The following is a 21,093-nucleotide window of genomic DNA, read 5'->3' as shown; positions in this document are numbered from 1 at the left end:
ACTCAATTTCTGAGTCAGTAGTAACCCCAATGTTTACACACAAGAGCTTGAAGAAACAGAGTCGACACTTTCTAAAATGAAGCAGAGAGAGAGAAATTGGCTTAAAAAAGTGAACAGACACTCAGTGACCTGTGAGACAACATAAAGCAGTCTTACATTTACTTGGTGTCCCAAAAAAAGAGATGGAGAGGCACATATAAATATTTACAGAAATAAAGGCTAGGAGGTGCCTGGGTGGCTCAGTCAGTTGGTTGAGTGGCCCACTCCTGATTTTGGCTCAGGTCATGATCCCAGGGTCATGGGATTGAGCCCTGCATTGGGCGCCCTGCACTGTGTGTGGAGCCTGCTTAGGATTCTCTCTCCCTTGGCCCCATTCCCCCACTTGGCCGCACTCTCTCGCTCTAAAAGTGAAATGGAAAAAATACTGAAAAAAAACGAGGACAAATATTATCCAAAGTTGATACAAACTATACAGTCACATTCCAAAAAGCTGGAAAGCAAGGCAAGCATACACATACACACACACACACACACACACACACACACACACACACAACCACAGCACAACACTATCTAATTGTTGAAAACTAGTAACAATAAATCTTAACACCAAACAGAAAAAAAAATTACATATTAGGTAAAGGAGAAAAAAGATGGGAATAACAACTGACTTCTCATTAGAAACAATGCAAGCCTCAAGACAACTCAAGAAATGACTTTAAAAATAATTATCAACCTATAATGGTGAAAACACCTTTCAAAAATTAAGGAAAACAGGGGTGCCTGGGTGGCTCAGTTGGCTAAGAGTCCCACTTTCGGCTCAGGTCATAATCTCACAGTTCGTGAGCTTAAGCCCTACTTCGGGCTCTGTGCTGACAGCTCAGAGCCTGGAGCCTGCTTTGGATTCTGTGTCTCCCTCTCGCTCTGTCCCTCCCCTGCTCGTGCTCGCTCTCTCTCTCTCTCTCTCTCTCAAAAATAAATAAACATTTTAAAAAATTAAGGAAAATAAAGAAATTTTCAGATACTTAAAAGTTGAGAGGATTCAATGACAGCAGACATGTACCACAATACATTGAGAGAATTTTTATCAGGCAGAAGAAAAATAGTAACAGATGAAAATGTGTATCTACACAAAAAGAGTATCCTAAGTGGTAACTATGTGGGTAAATAAAACAACTTTTCCCCTAATAACTGTCTGACTAAAATATACTGAGTGAAGAATAAATGTGTGTGGCCTTCATAGAATAGATAGACATAAATGTATGATAATAGCACAAAGAATGGAGGAGAAAATGACAAGACCCTGATAAGATTAACTTAGACATAAAGTGATATAATATTAGTTGAGAGTAGACTGAAGTCAGTTAGAAATGCAAAATTCTGTAAACCCTAGAGCAACCACTAAAACAATAAACCACAGAGGAAAAGGCAATATGCCAACAGGAAAGAAAGAATACAAGACTAAAAATAAAATAAAACAAAATAACTCAATCTAAAAGAAGTCAGGAAAAATATTTTATAAAGTACCACAGAATATATGGGACAAACAACACAAGTGTCAAGAAAACAAGTATGTTTCTATCCAATCATATTAATAATTACATTAAATGTAGACAATTTAAAACACTCCAATTAAAACACACGAACCACATATAGGTTGCCTACAAGAAAATGACTTTAAAAATAAAGGCATATATAGGTTAAACAAAGGAAAATAATACTCAATGGAAATATGATTTAAAAGAAACCAGAAGTGTTTGTTGACTTAGTATGAGACTAAGTAGACATCAAGACAAGAGTATTACAAGAGTTTATAAAGAAGGATATTATTCTATAATAATAAAACAGTTAGTTCCTCAAGAGGTCATGAAGTACTACGAATAGAAGTAGTGACAGATCTTCAAATACATGAAGCAAAACTAACAGAACTCAAAGGGGATACCAATCCATCAAAAGATTTTAAAACTTTTCTCTCAGTAAGAGAATAGACTGAAAACCAGTAAATATGTAGATGCTTTCAACAACCCTGATGCAATTGACATTTGTAAATTTTCTGACCACAGAATTAAAAATTTGGAGTCAAAATGAAAATCGTATCTGGAAAATCCATAAATAATTGCCAACAAAGCAACACATATAAAAACACATGGATTAAAGAAAAAAATCACTAATGAAATTAGAAAACGGTATGAACTGAATGTTCTTATAAGTGACATATATTTGTAAAACACACTTAGAGCAGTGTTTAGAGAAAATTTACAGCTGCTTCTGTCAGAAAAGATTTTCTAAATAAGGCCCCCCCCCAAAAAAATGAGGCAAATTAAGTCCAAAGTAAGAAGAAGGAAACAAATAACAAAATTTAACAAAGGTCAATAGAGGGAAAAAAAATAAAACAAAAGCCAGTTCTTCAAAAAGGTCAATAAAATCGATAAACCTGTAGCTAGATTCATCAAAAAAACCCCACAAATTACCATATTATAAGTAAAATAAAAGTTATCAGCATAGATCATTATAGACATTAATGATGATAAGAGGTGCTGGCACAATTAGACATCCTTATTTTTAAAAATTGATCTTGATTTAGATCTCACACTACATACAATTAACTTAGAACAGAGTTTTAGTCAAAATTATTTGTCTAGGAAAAAAAAAAAGCAAATCTTTGTGGCATTCATTTGGGCAAAGATTTCTTAGGTAAGAAAATCAAATCATGAATCATCAAAGACAAATACCTCACTGTTCCCGAGTTCAAGCCCTGTGTTGGGCTCTGTGCTGATAGCTCAGAGCCTGGAGCCAATTTCAAGTTCTGTGTCTCCCTCTCTCTCTCTGCCCCTCCCCTGCTTGCACTCTTTCTCTCAAAAATAAATAAACATTAAAAAAAAAAATTTAAGAATCCAGCAAATATAAAAAGGGCAACACTTGCTGACCAAGTGGACTGTAAGTTTAGTCTAGTATTGAAAATCAATCAATATAATTCACCATACTAAGCAAATAAAAGAGGGGCACCTGGGTGGCTCAGTCAGTTCAGTGTCTGACTCTTGATTTTGGTTCAGGTCATGATCTCACCATCACGGGATCGAGCCCTACATTGGGCTCCACGCGGAGCATGGAGCCTGCTTAAGATTCTCTCTTACCCTGTCCACCTCTTACTTTCTCTCTCTAAAATTTTTTAAAAAAGAAGAAAAGAGAAAACCCACATGGTCATCTCAATGCATGCACAAAAGTACTTTACAAAATCCAACACCCAATCATGGAAAAAACAAAACTCTTAGTAAACTAAGAAAAGAACTTTTAAAAATCATACTTAGTGGGGCACCTGGGTTGCTTAATCAGTTAAGCATCTGACTTCAGCTTAGGTCATGATCTTGAGGTTTCTGAGTTCAAGCCCTGTATTGGGCTCTGTGCTGACAGCTCAGAACTTGGAGCCTGCTTTATATTCTGTGTCTCCCTCTCTCTCTGCCCCTCTCCCACACACACTCTGTTTCTCTCTCTCTCTCTCTCTCTCTCTCTCTCTCTCAAAAATAAATAGTAAAACCATACTTAATATTTACACCTTTGTGTAGTTCCCTCCTAAATGTACCAGGCAGAGTTAGTCTTGTGGCAACAGAATACAGCTGAAGTGATGACACGTCACTTCTGAGATTAGGTTATAAAAAGATGTTACAAGTCCTGTGGCTGTGCTCTCCCCACCTCTGGGGTCACTCCCTCTGGGGAGGGGGGGCATCAGCCACGTCATGAGCACACTAAGGAGAGGCTCAAGTGGCAAGGCACTGAAACTTCTTGACAACAGCCATGTTAGCCAGTTATAAAGCAAAGCAGATCCTCCAGTAGCCAGAGTCAGACCTTCAGATGAATGCTGAACTCTGACCTCAGGAGAGAGTCTGAGCCAGAACCAGTCGGCTAGCCACACCCAGATTCCTGACTCTTAGGAACTCGGTGAGTTAGAGTGAGTTAGCAGGCATCTCTCACCATCTGAACTCAAAGCTATGGAAACTCAGGAACTGAATACATTTCTTTTAAGGCAGACACTCATAATCCTATAGAATGAAAACAACACAAATACTCAGCTAAGGAATTTAGTACGAGTGAATCTTATATGGCTTTAGAAGATGCTGAACATATGTCTATTTTAAAACCAGTAATCATTAACTGAAAAAACTATATAAGATGTGCACACACATACATGATAAAGATCAAACTAGGAATTAAAATTAAAGTGTCGGTGTCTTAGATTCATGGAATGCCCCCCACCCACAGCATTGGAAACATAAAAAAAAAAATATTGAAAAAATGTTGAAAAAATATTAATTAAAATGAAAATTAAGATAATTAAAAGGCAAGGAAATACAAAGTCTATTTTAGAAAACTATTTCACCCCAAATAGTCAAAATAAGTAATTTTGATGTTTAAAGGAATATGTTTCACTGGTTGTAAACTTGACTTATATGTAATATCTCATTACTGAATTATACCAACTAATGCTTTGCTACTGAATTCTTTGCTTACCAGTCTTCTGGTTTGACAGCAGAAAGATCAGGGATTTTTGCTCTTTCATCCCATTCATCAGGCTTTTTGTCACTGGGATCTTCAATTTCTTTGGGAGGATTGATAGGAGGAACCACATCTTCTAGTAGGCTTCCTTGGTTTACAACTATTTGATCAATTAATACTTCAAATGTGTCATCTGGATTCATCACTAAAGACCAATTTAAACAAATAACACCTATAATGACTGACATTTTAAAAATAATCTTCTAAATAAAAAACTACCCTAAATTTCGTGAGTAGAATTTTTTATTAACCAGAAATAGAGGAATTACAATCAAATATTAAATCAAAATATGCTGAGATCACTAGGTACAGTGCTTCCTAAAACCAAAGGGAAAAATTTGTCTTAAGTAATAAGTTAATAAAATGCTCCATTACTTCTCAAATAAAGAATATCCAATAGCTAACTCAGTTTGGGACTCACACAACCAGTGAGCTTCACTTTTTTATTATCACAGAAGGCAACCCAATCTTCTTTAGTATTCTAAAATAACTTTTTTGAAACTATCTCAAACTTCAAAACTTGCAAGTACACTATGAAGAACTTTATTTTTTCATGAACCACTTGAAATTAATTTACTAACCTCATACACATCATCCCTGAATGTTTTAATGCATATTTCCTACAAACAAGGACATTCTCCTATATAACTTCAATCTAGTCACCCAATCAAGAAATTAACATTGATGCATGACTACCATTTCCTAGAAAATTTTCAAGTTAATGATATTTCAAATTCAATGATACATACACTGTAGTGTAAAATATCTTAAGGTTGATGGAAAATATTCAAGTTTACACATATGTTTGTTTGGAGGTGAATGTTAGCTCTCTAAAAGTACCCAAGCCAGGGGCACCTGGATAGCTCAGTTGGTTAAGCATCTGACTCTTGATTTCAGATCAGGTCATAATCTCACAGTTGTGAGATCAAGCCCAGCATGGAGCCTGCTTAAGATTCTCTCTTTCCAGGGGCACCTGGGTGGCTGATTTGGTTAAGCATCTGACTTAGGCTCAGATCATGATCTCACAGCTCTTGAGTTCGAGCCCCATGTCGGGCTCTGTGCTGAAAGCTCAGAGCCTGGAGCCTGCTTCAGATTCTGTGTCTCCCTCTCTCTCTCTGCCCCTTCCCCATCCCCACTCATGCTCTGTCTCTCTCTCAAAAATAAACATTAAAAAAAGTTAAAAAAAAAAAAAAAGATTCACTCTCTCTTTCTCCTTCTGCTCCTCCCCCATCTCTAAAACTAATTAACTAACTATCCAAGCCAAGTTTCATAAAGGACCCCTTATCCCTTGTAATGACAAAATAAAAGCTCTCTCCACTGTAAACTTGGATGGTATGGTCACTGGGTAAATTTTAGATCTTTGGAAGGAATGTTAGATGAAAATAGATGTCTAACATGTGCTTTTCAATAAGCTAAAGAAGTAGGAGCTATCGATGAATGTCAGGATTGTCCTGACTTAATTAGTAAGCAGGCTACCACGTTCTGAAGAAATAGTTCTAAAGCAAGAACAATCTCTAGAGGTTTCAGTAAAAACAATGCCAAATTACTTATACCAAAATCAAATACTGTAATTTATATACAAATTCATATAATGCAACACTCTGTGTTTTCTCCCTTTTTTCTCCAATATTTCCTCTTCTACTGCAGCTGAGATTATAAAACTATATTAGTACGTAGGGAAAAAGTCAAGATTTAAGCAGAGCTAAGAGTAAGATCTTAAATGTAAAAAAGTACTAGATTCTTCCTAATTCAAAAAAGGCATTTCTCAAGAAAAATCTTGAAAAGAATGTTCTGAATAAATTCTGCAACTGAAATGTTTAAAAATTACCATGAAAAAACAAAAAAGCACACGACAAATCCTAATATGTGAAAAGACACCTTTGTCTAAAACTGTATTAAAATATTTTAAATGAATTTACAATAAAAGACATTGGATTTTATGCTTTTAAAGGTGTACTCTGTAAAGTTCTTAGAACAACTATAAAATAATGTTACAAAAATATATTAGTAGTACAGGAAAAAATTAAAAAAAAATTTTTTTTAACATTTACTTATTATTGAGAGACAGAGACACAGAGCATGATCAGGGGAGGGGTAGAAGGAGGGGGAGACACAGAATCTGAAGTAGGCTCCAGGCTCTGAGCTGTCAGCACAGAGCTGACGCGGGGCTCAAACTCACAAACTGCGAGATCATGACCTGAGCCAAAGTCAGTCACCCAAACAACTGAGCCACCCAGGCACCCCTACAGGAAAAATTTTTAAAGTCATTCAATAATCCTAGTACTACAAAGTTTTTGTGTATAGTAGTAAGAAAGCAAGTGTTTAAGAGTCAGACTTGAATTTCAATTCTAGATCTACCAATTACTTTTATTTCCTAGAGCGAGTTACTTAACCTAAGTTAAGGTACAATAGAAACTGTTCACCTCACATGATGGTTCTAAACCAAGTACCTAGCACAGAGCGTGGTATGTATCAGGTGACTAATGACAATTAGTTCTTTTTTTTTTCCTGGTCTTTCTATTTGCTTGCATAATTTGCCTAGTGGCCCCTACAATAATCTACTTCCACTTTATATCTCATTTTCTTTTAACATTTTAATATTGTAAACATTTTCCCTTGTTGCTAAATATTTTCATAGTTATCATTTTTGTACTGCATATGAAATTCCTACTATAACATTTGGGTTGCTTTAAATTTACAGTATTATTTCCATACATAGCTCATTTTCTTTCTTTTGGATTATTTTCTTTGGATAATTTCTTAAAATGGAATTGTGGTTTCAAAACACATAATCCTCTTACGGTCTTTGATATATTATACCAAGTTGCTTTTCCCCAAATTTGTACAAAGTCTAATGAAATTTGTTCTATTCTAGTTATAACTTCTCATTACTTTTACTTTACGTTCCTCAAAACATCCAGTTCTATTTTCCAACTTTCGAAAAAGCTCTTTGATATAAATGCGGACATTAAAAATAAAATTGGTCATTGGCTTGGCAGACAACTTCAATGTTTCTGCCACTGAAGTCTTTGGAAAGAGAACTGAAATATCTTAGTCTTGGATAGAGCTGTCCTTCAGATTCTGACACGCTGTGATCTTAAATAATCATCGACACATCAAAGCTCCATAACTGTATGTACTTGGGAAGAGGAGAATCAATTCCTTACAACGTTCCTCCCGCTCAATGTCTATGCAAACTCCTATTTAGAAAGTAAAGCTAAGTACGTTAATATAATGGTTGCTCAAAACTTTCCAAGTTTAAATATGTGCTACAACTACCATGAGGTAGGAAGTAACAATAATTCAACTACTTGTAAAGTCCAAGTTTCTTAGCTTGGCATCAAGAACTTTTTCCTTTTTAATCTTTTCTATTCTTATAGTACCACTAATGTCATATCACCTCAAATTTCCTTTTCTTCTCCTATCTTCCAGGTTCCATCTACATTTCAAGACTAGTTAATATATAATCTCTAAGTTTTCTCTGGGGGCGCCTGGGTGGCTCAGTTGGTTGAGCATCCAACTTCGGCTCAGGTCATGATCTCGCAGCCTGTGAGTTCAAGCCCCACGTCAGGCTCTGTGCTGACAGCTCAGAGCCTGGAGCCTACTTCAGATTCTGTGTCTCCTTCTCTCTCTGCCCTTCCCCCACTCATGCTCGCGCTCTCTCTCTCTCTTTCTCAAATAAATAAACATTAAAAAAAAATTAAAGATAAAAAAACAAAACGTTTTCTCTGTGTCTCCAAACTGGAAGTAATATTGATTTTGAACTCTTAACTGTACCTCATCTGCACCTCTCATATGGCATTTTACTTTCTACCTGCACTATATGCATTATAATTATCCTAAAAAGATAAGCGCCTCAAGGGTAGGATCAATGTTTATTTCTCCCAAATCCCTTGCCATGAAATAAAGGTAGTCAGCAAATATTTTTGAATTAATGAATGAATTAAAAGGATATACCAAGGGTATAAAGATGAGTCTTCCTGTCTGTAAAGAACTTTTTAAGGTCTACATCTGGAGGTTTGGCATGTTTCTCTTCAAAAACTCCAGTTTTGGGATGTTTATGTCTGAAGATAAAATGAAGTTTATAATCTTCTCCACATTTATCTGGTCCAAACATAATGGTATAGGATGTTTTATCATAAAAGTTTTCCTTCAAAGAGAGATGAGTGTAGGGATTAGTCCAGAATTAGAGTATTTAATGAATTTTTCTATTCTATCCAACCGGGTAGAGGTTATGAAGATCTATTGAATGCTAATTCACCAAAGAATCATTTGACACAAGTGACAATAAAGGATGTGGAAAAAAGTTTTACTTCAAAAATAGATTTTTTAAAAATGCACATGCTACTTCTTGAAGATGTAGGAGATGCTGAAACCACCCTAGCAACATCATAATAAACTTGAATTACTTTATTAAATTAAATCTGAACTATTAATATTTTGCTCAGAAAATTTAAGCATAGAGAAAAGCACACTAATGACCTTAATGATTACCCATTACTATTTTTCAAGAAGATACCAGAAAACGACCTTCCTGAGCACATGGTGAAGAGAGACTCAGACATAAAAACAGACACAGAGACATGCTCCCTATCTTACTACCAGTAATTTCTCTTTATCTGGCATGTCCTGTTGGTTCAAAGCATGGGATCCGTTGTCAGATAATGGGATGCAAATGCTACCACTGCCACTTAACCAGCTGTATATGGCCCTGAACAAATTTCTTAGTTTTGCTATAGTCCTGTTTCATCACCTCTCAAGTATGGAGATAATAATAGTACCTACCTTAAAGGTTTCTCTGAGGACTTACTGAGTTAATCAGGTAAAGTGCTTAGAAAAATACCTGGCACTTAATTTCATTATGTCATTATAGCTTTGAGTGACAGTCACCTTTCAATACCCAAAACCTTCAACATATACTACAAACGGCCTCCCCTTTACCTAACTCTAATATGTTTCACGGCCTCGGCATAGCCATGCATTCTGACAAATATCTCATTGATGCCTCATTTATCTTATGTCCATTATACGCAGAAGCCCTGATACAGCCCCCTATAGGAGAATGCTCCAAGAAACGCCTCCAACCTTCAAAACAGTTCTAATACACTTGCTTCATTATGAAAATATTTTTAACCTGTTATTTTTGGGGACTGCCAACTCCTGAACTGGCCCACCTTTTTATATTTGGTGGTTTGACCATTTCGTTTTACTGCTTTGCTCCGTTATTTTACTTCTCTGAACAAACTTATGATTCTTAATTTGTAAAGAAAATAACTCTAAGCTGATCTTTCCATGACATTTATAAGCACCATGTTATTTTTTTACTTATAGACACAGCAAACTATTATTTTGCTAAAGATTACAAAACTGATGCCATCAAGTAACATAGCTGCATATGAAACTGGAAGGCGCACTCTGAAAACTATACAGACTCATTTGGACAAAGATTTTTAAGGTTCTTTTCAATTTCAGTTAAAAATTTCAGCTTTATCAATTGCTTCTTAAAAATATTATAAACTTTAATACGGTTTTCTTAAACATTAAAATATCATACCAGATTCAAACCATCAGTGTCTGCTAGGAGTTTAATGTATGCACCTCCACAATCAATACCATCTTGAAAATTTACTTCATATCTAAATGAAGGGAAAAAGAATCATACTGCTGATAAATAAAAAATTACTAATCGCTCTTCAAACCGAATGTATTATTCTCAATTCATTTAAACATAAATGTTTTACATTACCAGAAGCTCAAATAAAGCATATCCACAACGTGTAGGGAATAAGCAGACATGCTTTTTCTATGCACATTCTTAAAATATTAATAGAATGATTATAACCAGAAAAGTCAGCCAACTTGTTGCCATAATTTTTTCCATCAAAACTGCTGAATTAAGAATAAGATACTTTAAAACTAGAACAGGAAACCTCAAAGTCAGATAAGGTGTACACTTTACATATATCTTTATAAACTAAAAAACAAAAACTGAGGACGATAGCTACAGCAATAGATTTCTAAGAAATTGCTGATAGATCTTAGATACCCAGTTCACTAATTTGTATTGTAGTTCAACTACGCCTACATGTTAAATAGCTCATACATTTAATTAAACACATCCAGCAAAGAGATTTCATAATCTCAGTCAATAACCTGGAGTACTTCACACCTCAATGGCCAGGAAATGCAGAAAAACAACTGGAAGAATGAACCGACAAGAGAGCCTTTTCATGGATTTGCAACACCGTGTCATTTCCAGCAAGAGTTTTTTGTTATTTTGTTTTTTTAAAGAAAATAATCTTTCTTAGGCAAAGATGTAGGCATATCGAGCAGTATTTAGGAGAGATTTTTGTTAAAGTAATGAATTACATGTGAAATGATCAATGAAATGGCCCTCACAGTGAAAACCAGTAAAAACCAAAATGGTTGTGATTTGGCTTGATGAATTAAAAGAAAAAGTGAGAACTAGAGAAGTAACAGAAACCAGTGATAATTTTAAGAAAGGACTGTAGTTTCATATGTTTCTAAAAAAACTTTAGTGACACAAAAGTTAAAAAAAAAAAAAAGCATACAAAACTTTTGACAGTTTGAACCCAATTAGTGTATATATTTTGCACCGAAAAGAACAAAGGAAATATAGTAAAACTTTAAGTGACTCTGAGTTGCCAGATTATGGTGATCTTTCCCCACTAATTTCCACTCTGCTTTGTTTCTCAAGAAGTCTACAACAGTGGTTACAAGCATGTAATTTGGAGCCAGAAAGACCTGAGATTTATTCCTGATTCTGCCACTTACTCTAGTGACACCTAGGAAAAGCAAGTTATTCAAGCTCACAGACCTCAAAGGACAGTGATGATTAAATAATACCATGTACAGCAAAGGCCAGATGTCCAAAATGTTAGCTTCTGTTATGACCAGAAGAAAGGGTCTGTTTTGTTCTTTTTCATTTTTTAAATAAAGGACAATCTGTTTTCCTCAAACCTTGCCCTTATATTTATTTTAAGCAGTAGCTGAAAAAGAGATTTTTTTTCTCATGGAACATGTTTTTAAAGATTATAAAGTAAAAGAAATGGTCCATGGTGTGAATTAAAGGTAAATATTAACTATTTTAGGTAAAATAAAAAGATACTTTTATTATAGGTGATCTAAGTACAAAGGGTTCTGTGAGAAGGTAAGAACTGAAAAAAAACAATTCTGTCAAGTGTCTCTATAAATATAATATAGTTTTGTTGTTGTATTATGTCTAGACCCATTGTTACATCTATTTCTTACACTGCAAACTTTCAGAGTTTTCAAATCATTAACTTGTGCAGATTATAAATAATTCACAATGGATTAGAGATGAGTGAAATGTGTATCATATAGCTTGACGGCTGTTATTGTTTAATCACAGGAAAAATGAGGACATATTAGAGTATATGGCAACCTGATTCTCTTTTAGAGTATCATTTCCCATACCGTCTTATGAAACAGTAATTATCATTAGGGGGAAAGAATTCTGTAGTCAAGTATGTCTGGAAAACAAAGTATTAAAGTTAGAAAAAGGTTTTTACATGTAGAAGTTCTCAAAACCTTTAACAGGCAAGCAAATATGCTTCCTTATGTCAAAAGTTAGGATATTCTTAGTTTCTAAAACTTATATGACAACATAACGCATATTACACAAATTGTACACAATTTGGGAAAAGCAGGTTTTGAGCAAAGTTATATTATAAATCCACAGTATTTATAGTAGTTAATATAAAATTTCTTTATTTGTCCCATTTCATCAGTATTAAGAGAAGACATTCACTCTCCTTCTCCAAATTGTAAGCGTATCAAAGACTGCTATTCAATTCTTGGCCCCCTTCTTCCTTTTTGAGGATATAATTTCACAATTACTTTAATATTTCTTCTAGACTTATTACCTAATCTTTGCTTCTACTTTTGCTTACTTGCCTAGTGGTGATTTATACTTTCTGAAAATACTATATTTGATTCATTTTACTCTGAAAATATTAAATTCTATATTATTTCCCTTGATCTTTTCATTTAAGCCACAAAGGGTCAAAATAGAAAGTGATATTATATTCACCTAAGTTTCAACAGAATAGGATTACTTTCAAACTTTAAGAAAAAAGAAAAACCAAACCCTGAATAATGATAAATAATATCAAGCTCAAATATTAGTTCCAATAAGTAACTGTAAAAATATTTTTAATTTGCTAAAATAATAATCATATGCTCTTTGACATTATTCAAAAATTTAAATTTATTGACCTGACAATGCAGCTAAGTCAAGACAACACAAGTGAAAAATTAAGCCAATGATGCCAAATGCCATGTTTTAAAAATTTTCTAAAACACAGAATGGCATTTTATACTATGTGGAGAACATGTTAAACATGTTAACAAAAATACTGAAGGGGTTCTAGAGTGATAAACTTCATAGTTAATGATACTTCTTTGTGTTGTAATTAACTCTGGGTAGCCAAATCTTCTAACATAAGGTAGAAAATAACATTTATACATTTCCTTTTCTTTGCTTTTAATTTGAATTTTTTGACTTTGTAATTGTATTCGTGTAAGTGGATTTTGTTTTGTATCAGTTTTATATAGGTGAAACTTGAGGAATTTATACCTGACAGTGTACATGTAAGCAACATCATAATAAAACTAATTTATGTCACACTATGGGGGAGTGAAGGATTGTGAAAACATGTGCCCTTTAAAAGGGGTCTATGCTGGGGCGCCTGGGTGGCTCAGTCGGTTGAGTGTCTGACTTCAGCTCAGGTCACGATCTCAGTTTGTGAGTTCGAGCCCCGCATCAGGCTCTGTGCTGACAGCTCAGAGCCTGGAGCCTGCTTTGGATTCTGTGTCCCCCCTCTCTCTGTCCTTCCCCCATTCATAGCTCTGTTCTCTCTCAAAAATAAAAATAGCCATTAAAAAATGCTTAAAAGGGGTCGATGCTTAGAAGACACTGATCCATATATGTGTATCTTTTTTAAAATAAATTTGTTTCCTTTGAATCTTATCACTGGTTTAGCAGCAATATTTATGGTTCTATTCTGAATATACTGAGATTAATATCTTAACAGTAAGTAATTTTAAGAAAAGAGCTAAAATAAAAATGGTGATTTTAGTATGTATTATATGGTCTACGGTGGCAGAATTTTTTATATTACAGTACATATTATAAAACTTTTAAATTAACCTTCCTTTTGCTCAAAACCTCAGAGTGCCTGTGCGTATTTATGCCTTCTGTATTTAAGTAAGTGAAACTGAAAAGGAAATCTGGACTTTTATACCCATTTTATACCCTTCATAGCTATATTCAGAAGCCAAATTATACAAAACTAACATACATTTCAGAGAAAGTACTGTAAAAACATAATAAAACTTACTGAACAATCAAAGGTTTATCAGCAAAAATGAAGGGTTTTGCTAATGTCGCAGATATCGCATGATGCTTTGCTTGAGATTTCAACACCAGCCCTCTGTCACCAGGTATTCGGTTTTCTTTCAATTCTTCTATTTCCCATCTTCCTAAAATATAAAGCAAAGCAGATTAAACGAAAACCAAAAACAATGACTTATAAATTATTTATCAGCAGTGGTGACTAGTAAGATTTTTTTATGAAGGCTGATTTGCGAAAAATAGAACAAAATTTGAAAAACAGGAAATAATATCTGCAATTGTATGCATGCCCACTCTTTTTTTTTTATCTTAGTAGAGAATAGTTTCATTTTCTTAGCTAAAATTAGATTGTATTTCTCTGACTTTTTAATCAATGAAATTACAAAATGTGGTTTGTAGCATGATCTAGCAATACTGTATTTTTTTTTTAATGTTTATTTATTCTTGAGACAGAGACAGAGCGTGAACAGGGGACGGGCAGAGAGAGAGAGAGGGAGACACAGGATCTGAAGCAGGCTCCAGGCTCTGAGCTGTCAGAGGGCTAGAATCACAGATTGTGAGATCATGACCTGAGCCCATGTCAGACGCTTACCCGACGCAGCCACCTAGGCACCCCATCAAATGCTGTATTTTTAAAATGATAAATTTTATTTTTATTTTTTTAAGTTTATTTATTTATTTTGAGAGAGACAGAGACAGCACGAGAGAGGCAGGAGCAGCGACAGAGAGAGAGAAAGAATCCTAATCCTCTGCACTGTCAGCACAGAGCCTGACACAGGGCTGGAACCCATGAACTACGAGATCATGATCTGAGCCAAAACCAAGAGCTGGACAGACGTTTAACCGATTTGAGCCACCCAGGCACCCCTAAAATGATATATTTTAAAATTACATAGGAGATAGTTTCCTTAACACAAAATAAGCAGTTTGCGCTGGTCTGTTTTGCAATATATGATACTCATCAGCTGCTTTCTTTACTTTGCAAAAGGTACTGTGGGGATTTAAATTTTATTTTGAAAACTGTATGCCCAATAAACACAAATTAAGGTCACTGTTCTCAGGCTAGGCCAATTAGCTCTCAGAACTTTTGGCCAAGAAAGTAGCAAGCACTGGATAAGCACTAAGCTATAATAATGGCAAAGTTGCATTCGCTCCTCTCTGGGCTGGGATTTTCCATGTTTAAGATCAGACAGCTCCTGGAATTACATTTGGGGCTACAAACGTTGTAAAGTTCCATGGGTTGCCGGTAGCCCAAAAGTTGCATGTTGGACTTTTCTCCTTTTTTCTCTTTAGAATAGAAAATAACCAACTTCTATTAATTTGTATAAAATGTTCTAGCTTTGAAAATTATAGGTACTGTCAATTCCCAATGAAACTCAATTTAGCAAAAACTAGCTATTTTTCAGCATTATACCAACTTGGAATATTTATTAACAGGCACTTATGAATCATAAATGCTCTTTATATTACTCATTTTCCTTTCTAAAACAAAAAACAAAACAAAACAATAGTGCAGGAACCTGAACAATCATGAATCAGAGAGAAATAATTTTTGGTCTGTCTATCACTGTGCAGAATTTATTGAGTTTTATAAAATCCATTTCATAGGTTTCTTTTCCTTTTCTCTCCCTCATTTGGTTACACTATACCTTTCTAAAAAAGATGAATTCATTTGATATTTATTCTCTCACATTGATGATAAATTGTATTATCACTACTAACCTGACCAAAATCAAAGGTCTTCTTTTAAGGAATAACAACTTCATCTTTAGGATTTTCAGGATATTTATAGCAAAGAATTTTTTAAACTATCTTGTCTTTTTTTTTTTGCAATTATGCACATATATTTATCAGCTATGAAAAAGGTACCATCTAGTGCTTTAATTTTAGAAAACTTGTGACAGGGTAATTATTGCCCAATGACAAGAGGTTTTTCCAATTCCAAATAAATAATAACTTGCTATTAATTTATCACTTAGCCAAATTCTAGACAATACCAGTGAATATATATTCTGATATAAATAAAATTTTAAAACGAATTCACACAGTTTAAGGGGCATCTGGGTGGCTCAGTTGGTTAAGTGTCAGATTCTTGATTTTGGCTCAGGTCATGATACCGTAGTTTGGTTCCTGCTTGGGATTCTCTTTGTCCCTCCCAGTTCATGTAGGGGCGTGCACCTTCTCTGTCTCTCTCAAAATAAATAAACAAACATTTTTCTTTAAAAAGGAATTCACAGCTTTTATATCCTGAAAGTTGGTCACTTAAAGAACTGGTATTTATTAAACATTTGTACTTTTATTAATAACTTAATCTAAAAATGTAAATAGGTCTACTCCAAATGCAAACTCTACATCCCAGCACATGTTTCACAGATCTGCTTACTCCTGAAAAGCTCAGAATGAGCTTTATTCAAGTGGCACTTGACAGAAGCTGTCATTAACTATTGTGAATAATAAATTCTCTTGCAAAAGAACATAATATTAATCTCAACTACCACTTTTTTTTTTTTTAATGTTTATTTATTTTTGAGAGAGAGAGACAGAGCATGAGCAGGGAAGGGGCAGAGAGAGAAAGGGAGACACAGAATCTGAAACAGGTCCCAGGCTCCGAATGTCAGCACAGAGTCCATTGCAGGGCTTGAATCCATGGACTGTGAGATCATGACCTGAGCTGAAGTCAGATGCTTAACTGACTGAGCCACCCAGGTGCCCCTCCACTAACCAATTTATAAACAACACTGCTACTATCAATATCCAAAACACCATTTTTAGCATCTAGAACTTTGATTCCATATTTTTCAAAGTTGCTTTTAAGACACTGGTAAAAATCATTCAAAAACTATACTAAATCTAATATGTGAGAAAATTATTTTCATGGATATTTATGTTTAATGAGACTACAGACCAAACTTCAGTGCTAAGAAGCTTGGTTTTTTTGTTTGTTTGCTTCCTTGTTTGATTTTAATTTTAAGCTAAAGAAAAGATTCATTTAAATGTTAAAAGACACTTTTGTCCATCAAGAAACAGAGATTTAAACTCACTTGTAAGATAGAGTATATCTTAATTTTAGGAAACTAAAATACAAATGTGAAACAATTATCTACCCAAAGTTCTTGAAAAAAACTGGAAAGTAGTCTAAACATAGTTTTTTTTTAAGATTTTTTTTTTTTAAGTAATCTCTACACTCAACATGGGGCTCAAACATACAGCTCTGAGATCAAGAGTTGCATGCTCTACTGACTGAGCCAGCCAGGTGCCCCTAAACCTAGGTGTTTTAAGCCAAATATTGTTTGATAATGTGTATCTCTGCGGGCATATTTTAGGTCATGTTACACATCTGCAGACTTCCTGCTTCTTTGGGTGAAATTATTCTTTTCTCTAAATGGATTTGGACTGAATGCAATATTGCTTGATCTGTGCATATGGCAGAGTTCTTTTTGGAGAATATAAACACAAAAAAACCCAGAGGAGTTCTGAGGATGGAGAACACTGCAAAGAAAGACATGCAGGCATGATTTTCATCTCACATTAAAACAAACTATGAAAAGGAATTAGACAGCTGACATCCAACACAAGCTATTATCTGTTTTGTTACTGTTCTCATGTATCTGCCTGTTGGAGTCTGAGTGTGAGGTCATACCCTTATGGGTATGAGGTCCTCTGAGAGAAAGAGAACTCCCACTACCAGTCACTATGAGAAGAGGCTGATCTTGCTTTAGCATACAACCAAGGAAGAGGCTGATTTTAGACTAAAAGGAAAAAGAAGTTCTTTTGTCATCCTATTAGGGAAGAAAAGATGACCCCTGCATATAGGACATTTTTTTTTTCTATGGCTAAGCTTGAAGATAATCCTATCAACCAACGAAAGTAGACATTAAGGCCTGGAGATATGGGCTCCAGGAGTAGCCACGTAACTAGTAGCTCTCATTAATTACCCTGTTTCACACTTGCTAAGAGGATCTTGCCCTGACTTACAACCTGATCTAGGTGTGCCCATGCTGGAGTTGAACCACCACAGAACAGCAGTAGCCTGGGAAATACTGCTGCAGGAAATGCAGTGACTAACTGCACTGGAGTAAAAATTCAACTCTTTTGAGTCAGGAAACCAGATGGTGGCTTAAGTATGGGTCACCCAGAGACCTCCAGAAATATCAGAAAGGAGATATAAGGCTGAACATTCTATTGTGGAAACATGACGGAGCCCCAGACCTCATATATTATATATATTATATATATATATATATAATAGAAATATAATTTTAAAAGGTAGTGAACTCTGGATCATACTAGTTATATTGAATATTTAAATAAATATTTTACCATCATATATGGAAATCTCCTCATCTGTATCATCTTTCTTAGCTTTTGATAAGACCCACCTATAAATAAAGATGAAAGCAAATACGTATCATTAAAAGTAAAGCCAGCAATTTATAGACACAACATATACTAGAAACACAACAAAAGATTACCCAATAGTCACTTCTCATTAAAAACTAAATGCTTAGAGGCTAAATAAGGATGCCCATACATAATCTCACAAGGCTAGAGTCCAAACACATTTGGAATCCACAATTTACTAGCTGTATGATCACACATCAGATAAACTAAGCCTCAGTTTCCTCACCTGTAAGGCGATAAAGCTATGGAGATAAATATAGTACTGACCTACCTACTTGGGACAGTGTCTGGCATATAAAAATCAATAAATAGTGGCATTTACTTTTTTAGCAATATTTAGGATGGGACAATAATTTGAATTTGTCATCTGAAGTTTATCATTAATATCAGTCCTTAGGAATGAAGAAATGGTATAATTTTTTTCCTTTATATTTGTAATTCATTTGCATATTTTCTTTGTATAAATGAGTAACTCTCCAAGTTAAACATTTCTATCAATAACAAAAATGGTACTGGTTTACAGTGCCAAATAGAATACTTAAAAATTTTTTATAGTTCTGTAGTAGAGGCAATTTTAATAGGCCAATAACTTTGAAAATGCTAATTAAATCAAAGAAAACATTCTCTTGAATGAATACTCACCCAGCCAACCTTCCACCATCAAAAGTTTCTGTAAAATATACTTCTCCTATAGGTTGAGGTGTCTTATATTTAATCTAGAAAATAGATTTTTTAAAATCTAAAGTTATTCATCTTCACAAATACTTTAATTAAATAATCTCACTAGTTAAGAACCTAATATGCAATGCACATATAGGTAAAACAGATAAAAGGTGACATGACCTCAAAACTTTGTATCCTAGTGTGATAAGGTACAAGAGAATGTAAAAGATACAATGATGAGAAAAATACTGTAAATGCAAATAAAGAATACACTGAGTCCTTCCAACACAGGAAGGATGGGAAAAAGTTCTAGAGAAAGCCTCATGACACAGCTGGCATGGCCTTGAAAGGATTCTAACAGGTGACAACATTTGGGAATATAAATCATCAAAGACAGAGGACAGAGCATGGTCTAACGCATGTAAGATGAAAAACTTGGTAAGCATGTAGACAAGTTTAATATCAACTCTTAAATTTCACTGTTACATGATAGAGGATGAAGATACCATTTTGAGAGATTAGGAACCCAGAGAAGAGAAAGATTCAATACAGAAAGCACTGTAAAGCAATTATCTGCAAAGAATGGTTTCAAGTGTTCTGTAGTGTTAGCTGGTATGATGATGACAGTGATACTGGTGGTGGTTATATGGTGGCTCTTTTAATCCTCATAATACTTCTATGAGCAAAATACTATTATTGCACCCATTTTACATATGATGAAACTGCATGACAGAGGCCAAGTAACTTGCCCACTGTGGCACAGTTAGTTTTGGGACATGATATGAACTAAGGCTGTTTGGCTCCAAAGCTTATACACTTAACCATTATGCTGTATAGAACATACCAGCAAAACAATTTAAAAGATTAGAAATAATTTATTGACAAATTATCAAAACGTAATTTGAATTGATGAACAAATAAAATTTTGCCTAAAGTAATAGATCAATCTGGGTCGTTTCTGAATCAAGCTCTGTAATTTTATGTATATGATTACGAGATTTCTTTTTTCAGCCTTTAGGTAAAAGAATTCAGAAGTACTTTCTCTATTCACTGTCTCTACCCTAACCTGAGAGTACTTTTCCTGTCTATTTAAGGGGGGGGTGGATATTAATAATCAAACACAATTCCACATAATTACTGACAGGGTCAAAATTCTATCAGAATTGCCAATTTTTCTTTCTTTATTTTTTTTAATGTTTATTTATTTTTGAGAGAGAGAAAGAGTGCGAGTGGGGTAGGGGCAGAGAGAGAGGGAGACACAGAATCCGAAGCAGGCTCCAGGCTCCAAGATGTCAGCACAGCGCCCGACACGGGGCTTGAACTCACAGACGTGAGATCATGACCTGAGCTGAAGTTGGACGCCCAATGGACTGAGCCACCCAGGTGCCCCTGAAATTGCCAATTTTTCATGAAGTTTACTGAATTACAACTTTACTGTTCTCTATATTTTTATGGACTGGCAAAATGAACAATGGTACCATGAGCCTTCTTTCTATTAGATCACTCTTTAAATCACCAGAAGTTTATATTGCCCTTTATTTACATTTTACTGTGTCTAGATTACTTTTACTACATGCTTATAATACCATAAAATTAGAAGCATCAGAAGTTGTTCTTTCCCTTTCCAACCATTTTTTTCAACTATCACCTAATACAGTTAAAATGGCAGGTATCTCTCAATTCATTTCAAGTTTTAACTTCCAAAGACTGTTGTAGTAGCTGTATCTCAATTAATCATCAGCACTTCGATTACTTAACTTTCTGTAGATCGCAGAACTAGGTTTTAAAAGAAATGTACTCATGGAGTTTAAAATTTAAAAGAGAAAGAATAATCACCTTAAACAGCTAAACAACACTTTCATTTGCAAATAAAAAACTCTAAAATAAGTGAGGTGAAGTCTATAACAATAATATATTTAAGCAGTTGCTGACACAATACAATTGATGCATTCTTACCATCAAAAATATTTCTGAAAAATTTCCTGATCATCCCAATATTATCTATGAATATTCCTCAATGTAAAAGTTCTTCTGGATTGACAAGATGTACAAAAATCTCCTCAAGGTTTTTCAGACTTGTT

The 21,093-nt window shown here is 34.6% G+C and overlaps 1 protein-coding gene across 1 annotated transcript in view; it reads right to left on the bottom strand.

Annotated features, from left to right (window-relative positions):
• The window catches only part of CLGN (calmegin), a 56,183-nt gene that overhangs the window by 10,227 nt on the left and 24,863 nt on the right, over positions 1-21,093 (bottom strand). Inside the window, exons 3-8 of the mRNA XM_007091786.2 lie at positions 18,992-19,065; positions 18,269-18,327; positions 13,935-14,076; positions 10,106-10,187; positions 8,509-8,701; positions 4,507-4,696 (exon numbers count right to left, since the gene is read on the bottom strand). Of these exons, the coding sequence (XP_007091848.1) occupies positions 4,507-4,696; positions 8,509-8,701; positions 10,106-10,187; positions 13,935-14,076; positions 18,269-18,327; positions 18,992-19,065 (740 nt within the window). The remainder of the gene's footprint in view (positions 1-4,506; positions 4,697-8,508; positions 8,702-10,105; positions 10,188-13,934; positions 14,077-18,268; positions 18,328-18,991; positions 19,066-21,093) is intronic.

Source organism: Panthera tigris, chromosome B1 (genome assembly GCF_018350195.1).
Source record: "Panthera tigris isolate Pti1 chromosome B1, P.tigris_Pti1_mat1.1, whole genome shotgun sequence".
Classification (NCBI taxonomy): Eukaryota; Metazoa; Chordata; class Mammalia; order Carnivora; family Felidae; genus Panthera; species Panthera tigris.
This window is presented reverse-complemented; position numbering and strand designations above follow the sequence as displayed.